General features: G+C 72.1%; 1 protein-coding gene across 2 annotated transcripts; it reads left to right on the top strand.

Moving 5' to 3' along the window:
• The first annotated feature begins 2,406 nt into the window (after positions 1–2,406).
• CUTA (cutA divalent cation tolerance homolog) lies at positions 2,407–6,020 on the top strand. 2 transcript variants are annotated; one of them, XM_075915654.2, is made up of 6 exons: positions 2,407–2,532; positions 2,607–2,755; positions 4,262–4,321; positions 4,476–4,521; positions 5,655–5,704; positions 5,858–6,020. In XM_075915654.2, exons 1-6 carry the CDS (start codon positions 2,515–2,517, stop codon positions 5,955–5,957), a joined length of 423 nt encoding a protein of 140 aa, XP_075771769.1. In that variant the 5' UTR covers positions 2,407–2,514; the 3' UTR covers positions 5,958–6,020. The 2 variants fall into 2 exon arrangements, with proteins under 2 accessions (XP_075771769.1, XP_075771768.2); XM_075915653.2 differs by lacking the exon at positions 5,858–6,020 and having other exon boundaries at positions 5,655–5,851.
• Positions 6,021–6,123: the final 103 nt, after the last annotated feature.

Genomic DNA, 6,123 nt, shown 5'->3' on the forward strand with positions numbered 1-6,123 from the left:
GACAGAGTAGCAGGGGGCTGTGGGGCAGGATGGGGCCCTGGCTGAGCTGGGGTGGGCAGGACTGAGTAGCAGGGGGCTGTGGGGCAGGATGGGGCCCTGGATGACCTGGGGGGCAGGACAGAGTAGCAGGGGGCAGTGGGGCAGGATGGGGCCCTGGCTGAGCTGGGGGGGCAGGACAGAGTAGCAGGGGTCTGTGGGGCAGGATGGGGCCCTGGCTGAGCTGGGGGGGGCAGGACAGAGTAGCAGGGGGCTGTGGGGCAGGATGGGGGCCCTGGCTGAGCTGGGGGGTGCATGACAGAGAAGCAGGGGGCTGTGGGGCAGGATGGGGCCCTGGCTGAGCTGGGGGGTGCAAGACAGAGTAGCAGGGGGCTGTGGGGCAGGATGGGGGCCCTGGCTGAGCTGGGGGGGCAGGACAGAGTAGCAGGGGGCTGTGGGGCAGGATGGGGGCCCTGGCTGAGCTGGGGGGGCAGGACAGAGTAGCAGGGGGCTGTGGGGCAGGATGGGGCCCTGGCTGAGCTGGGGGGCAGGACAGAGTAGCAGGGGGCTGTGGGGCAGGATGGGGCCCTGGCTGAGCTGGGGGGCAGGACAGAGTAGCAGGGGGCTGTGGGGCAGGATGGGGGTCTGGCTGAGCTGGGGGGGCAGGACAGAGTAGCAGGGGGCTGTGGGGCAGGATGGGGCCCTGGCTGAGCTGGGAGGCAGGACAGAGTAGCAGGGGGCTGTGGGGCAGGATGGGGCCCTGGCTGAGCTGGGGGGCCAGGACAGAGTAGCAGGGGGCTGTGGGGCAGGATGGGGCCCTGGCTGAGCTGGGGGGCAGGACAGAGTAGCAGGGGGCTGTGGGGCAGGATGGGGCCCTGGCTGAGCTGGGGGGCAGGACAGAGTAGCAGGGGGCTGTGGGGCAGGATGGGGGTCTGGCTGAGCTGGGGGGGGGCAGGACAGAGTAGCAGGGGGCTGTGGGGCAGGATGGGGCCCTGGCTGAGCTGGGGGGCAGGACAGAGTAGCAGGGGGCTGTGGGGCAGGATGGGGCCCTGGCTGAGCTGGGGGGCCAGGACAGAGTAGCAGGGGGCTGTGGGGCAGGATGGGGCCCTGGCTGAGCAGGGGGGCAGGACAGAGTAGCAGGGGGCTGTGGGGCAGGATGGGGGTCTGGCTGAGCTGGGGGGTGCATGACAGAGTAGCAGGGGGCTGTGGGGCAGGATGGGGCCCTGGCTGAGCTGGGGGGCCAGGACAGAGTAGCAGGGGGCTGTGGGGCAGGATGGGGGTCTGGCTGAGCTGGGGGGCAGGACAGAGTAGCAGGGGGCTGTGGGGCAGGATGGGGCCCTGGCTGAGCTGGGGGGGGGGCAGGACAGAGTAGCAGGGGGCTGTGGGGCAGGATGGGGTCTGGCTGAGCTGGGGGGCAGGACAGAGTAGCAGGGGGCTGTGGGGCAGGATGGGGCCCTGGCTGAGCTGGGGGGCAGGACAGAGTAGCAGGAGGCTGTGGGGCAGGATGGGGCCCTGGCTGAGCTGGGGGGGGCAGGACAGAGTAGCAGGGGGCTGTGGGGCAGGATGGGGCCCTGGCTGAGCTGGGGGGCAGGACAGAGTAGCAGGGGGCTGTGGGGCAGGATGGGGGTCTGGCTGAGCTGGGGGGGCAGGACAGAGTAGCAGGGGGCTGTGGGGCAGGATGGGGCCCTGGCTGAGCTGGGGGGCCAGGACAGAGTAGCAGGGGGCTGTGGGGCAGGATGGGGGTCTGGCTGAGCTGGGGGGCAGGACAGAGTAGCAGGGGGCTGTGGGGCAGGATGGGGCCCTGGCTGAGCTGGGGGGCAGGACAGAGTAGCAGGGGGCTGTGGGGCAGGATGGGGGCCCTGGCTGAGCTGGGGGGGGCAGGACAGAGTAGCAGGGGGCTGTGGGGCAGGATGGGGGCCCTGGCTGAGCTGGGGGGGGCAGGACAGAGTAGCAGGGGGCTGTGGGGCAGGATGGGGCCCTGGCTGAGCTGGGGGGCAGGACAGAGTAGCAGGGGGCTGTGGGGCAGGATGGGGGCCTGGCTGAGCTGGGGGGCAGGACAGAGTAGCAGGGGGCTGTGGGGCAGGATGGGGGCCCTGGCTGAGCTGGGGGGGCAGGACAGAGTAGCAGGGGGCTGTGGGGCAGGATGGGGGCCCTGGCTGAGCTGGGGGGGCCAGGACAGAGTAGCAGGGGGCTGTGGGGCAGGATGGGGGCCTGGCTGAGCTGGGGGGCAGGACAGAGTAGCAGGGGGCTGTGGGGCAGGATGGGGGCCTGGCTGAGCTGGGGGGGCAGGACAGAGTAGCAGGGGGCTGTGGGGCAGGATGGGGGCCCTGGCTGAGCTGGGGGGGGCAGGACAGAGTAGCAGGGGGCTGTGGGGCAGGATGGGGGCCCTGGCTGAGCTCCTCCCTCTCGGAGGCACGTGGCGAAGGGCCGGGGGCGGGCACTCTAGGGGGCGGGGCGTAGGCGCCCGGCCTGGGTCACGTGCAGAGGCGGGGCGGGGCGGGGCGAGCGCTGCGCAGCCCGGCCGGGATCCCCGCGCACATGAGAGCGGCTCTCGGGGTGAGTTCGGCTGCGTGCGGCCCCCGGCCCCGCCCCCTGGCTCTCGCGGCCCGGCTGACTGGCTCCGCCCCCAGGTGCTCGCGCTGTCCCTGTGCATGGTCCCGCTGCTCCGGGCCGGGATCCGGCGACTCTGCTCCATGGCGGCCCCGCCCTGCGCCCCCGGCACCCTCTCGGCGGCCTTCGTCACCTGCCCCAACGAGAGCGTGGCCAAGGACATCGCCAGGTGGGGCCGGCCCGGGTCTGCCGCGAGCAGGGGGCCGGGAGCCCAGATAGCTGGGGTCTGCTCTGGGAGGGCAGTGGGGCTGTGGGTCAGAGCAGGGGGCCGGGAGCCCAGATAGCTGGGGTCTGCTCTGGGAGGGCAGTGGAGCTGTGGGTCAGAGCAGGGGGCCGGGAGCCCAGATAGCTGGGGTCTGCTCTGGGAGGGCAGTGGGGCTGTGGGTCAGAGCAGGGGGCCGGGAGCCCAGATAGCTGGGGTCTGCTCTGGGAGGGCAGTGGAGCTGTGGGTCAGAGCAGGGGGCCGGGAGCCCAGATAGCTGGGGTCTGCTCTGGGAGGGCAGTGGGGCTGTGGGTCAGAGCAGGGGGCCGGGAGCCCAGATAGCTGGGGTCTGCTCTGGGAGGGCAGTGGGGCTGTGGGTCAGAGCAGGGGGCCGGGAGCCCAGATAGCTGGGGTCTGCTCTGGGAGGGCAGTGGAGCTGTGGGTCAGAGCAGGGGGCTGGGTGCCCGAGTTCCTGGGGTCGACTCTGGGAGGGGAGTCGGGCTGGGGGTCAGAGCAGGGGGCTCAGAGCCCGAGTACCTGGGGTCGACTCTGGGAGGGGAGTCGGGCTGGGGGTCAGAGCAGGGGGCTGGGAGCCCGAGTTCCTGGGGTCGACTCTGGGAGGGGAGTCGGGCTGGGGGTCAGAGCAGGGGGCTTGGAGCCCGAGTACCTGGGGTCGAGTCTGGGAGGGGAGTCGGGCTGGGGGTCAGAGCAGGGGGCTGGGAGCCCGAGTTCCTGGGGTCGACTCTGGGAGGGGAGTCGGGCTGGGGGTCAGAGCAGGGGGCTGGGAGCCCAAGTTCCTGGGGTCGACTCTGGGAGGGGAGTCGGGCTGGGGGTCAGAGCAGGGGGCTGGGTGCCCGAGTTCCTGGGGTCGGCTCTGGGAGGGCAGTGGGGCTGGGGGTCAGAGCAGGGGGCTGGGAGCCCGAGTTCCTGGGATCGACTCTGGGAGGGGAGTCGGGCTGGGGGTCAGAGCAGGGGGCTGGGAGCCCGAGTTCCTGGGATCGACTCTGGGAGGGGAGTCGGGCTGGGGGTCAGAGCAGGGGGCTGGGTGCCCGAGTTCCTGGGATCGACTCTGGGAGGGGAGTCGGGCTGGGGGTCAGAGCAGGGGGCTGGGTGCCCGAGTTCCTGGGATCGACTCTGGGAGGGGAGTCGGGCTGGGGGTCAGAGCAGGGGGCTGGGTGCCCGAGTTCCTGGGGTCGACTCTGGGAGGGGAGTCGGGCTGGGGGTCAGAGCAGGGGGCTGGGAGCCCGAGTTCCTGGGGTCGATTCTGGGAGGGGAGTCGGGCTGGGGGTCAGAGCAGGGGGCTGGGAGCCCGAGTTCCTGGGATCGACTCTGGGAGGGGAGTCGGGCTGGGGGTCAGAGCAGGGGGCTGGGTGCCCGAGTTCCTGGGGTCGGCTCTGGGGGGTAGTGGGGGCCATGGCCTGAGCTGGTTCTGGAGCTGGAGCGCACTGACGTCTGTATCTTGGTTCTGAGCAGGGCGCTGGTAGAGAAGCACCTTGCTGCCTGTGTCAACATCGTGCCTCAGGTCACGTCCATGTGAGTGCAGGAGCAAAGGCCTCGTGCTGGACTTGGATGGGGGGTGGTGGGGGAGCCCCCTGGCCTCCCCAACTGGGGCAGGTGCTCCCTCTGCCTCCCTCTCACCCGCTCCCTCTGCCTCCCTCTCACCTACTCCCTCTGCTGCTGCTTTCAGATACGAGTGGAAGGGGAAGATTGAAGAGGACGGGGAGGTGCTGCTGGTGAGGAGCGGGGCGGGGGGGGGGTGTACGTTCTGGCAAGGAGCGGGGCGGGGGGGTGTGTACGTTCTGGTGAGGAGCGGGGCGGGGGGGTGTGTACGTTCTGGTGAGGAGCAGGGCGGGGGGTGCGTAAGTTCTGGTGAGGAGCGGGGCGGGGGGGTGCGCGCACGTTCTGGCGAGGGGCGGGGGGGTGCGCGTACGTTCTGGGGCGGGGCGGGGGGGTGCGCGCACGTTCTGGCGAGGGGCGGGGCGGGGGGGGGGTGCGCGTATGTTCTGGCGAGGGGCGGGGGGGTGCGCGTACGTTCTGGGGCGGGGCGTGGCGGGGGGTGCACGTACGTTCTGGGGCGGGGCGGGGGGGTGCGCGCACGTTCTGGGGCGGGGCGTGGCGGGGGGGTGCACGTACGTTCTGGGGCGGGGCGGGGGGGTGCGCGCACGTTCTGGCGAGGGGCGGGGGGGTGCGCGTACGTTCTGGGGTGGGGCGTGGCGGGGGGGTGCACGTACGTTCTGGGGCGGGGCGGGGGGGGTGCGCGCATGTTCTGGCCAGGGGCGGGGGGGGGGTGCGCGCACGTTCTGGCGAGGGGCAGGACAGGGGGTGCATACGTCCTGGCCAGGAGCGGGGCGGGGGGGGGGGGGGCGCGCACGTTCTGGCGAGGGGCGGGGGGGTGCGCGTACGTTCTGGGGCGGGGCGTGGCGGGGGGGTGCACGTACGTTCTGGGGCGGGGCGGGGGGGGGTGCGCGCACGTTCTGGCGAGGGGCGGGGGGGTGCGCGTACGTTCTGGGGCGGGGCGTGGCGGGGGGGTGCACGTACGTTCTGGGGCGGGGCGGGGGGGGTGCGCGCATGTTCTGGCCAGGGGCGGGGGGGGGGTGCGCGCACGTTCTGGCGAGGGGCAGGACAGGGGGTGCATACGTCCTGGCCAGGAGCGGGGCGGGGGGGGGCGCGCACGTTCTGGCGAGGGGCGGGGGGGTGCGCGTACGTTCTGGGGCGGGGCGTGGCGGGGGGGTGCACGTACGTTCTGGGGCGGGGCGGGGGGGGGTGCGCGCATGTTCTGGCCAGGGGAGGCTCCTGCCGTCTGCCCTGCATTGTCTCCCCCAGCGGAGTGGGCAGCCCTCACCTCTTACCACCTGTCTCTCCACAGATGATCAAAACCCGGAGTTCCCGGATCCCAGCACTGACCGACTTTGTCCGGTCAGTCCAGTGTCCGCTGTCTGCTTCCCTGCCTCCTGGGGCATGGCAGGAGGGGGAGGAGGCTGCAGGGGCAGAGCAGTCAGTCAGTCCCTGGGGCGGGGGCAGGGGCAAAGCGGGGAGTTGCTGAGAAGCCCTTCCCCCATCTCCCCACAGGTCGGTGCACCCCTACGAAGTGGCCGAAGTGATTGCACTGCCCATCCAGCAGGGAAATGCGCCCTACCTGCAGTGGGTTGGGGAGACGGTGCCGGAGTGAGACCCCGCAGCAACGCGCCTCGCCCCACGCATGCTGTAGCCAATAAAGTGCCCCGGAGCATCACCTGGCAGGGTCCGTGTCTCGCTCGCGTCACGCCCAGCCCCGGGGTGGTGCCTGGAAGCCGGTTCCCTTTCTGGCCTGGGGAGGAGGAGTTGGCCGCCTCGGC

Source organism: Pelodiscus sinensis, chromosome 19 (assembly GCF_052426305.1).
Source record: "Pelodiscus sinensis isolate ZL-2025 chromosome 19, ASM5242630v1, whole genome shotgun sequence".
Lineage (NCBI taxonomy): Eukaryota > Metazoa > Chordata > Testudines > Trionychidae > Pelodiscus > Pelodiscus sinensis.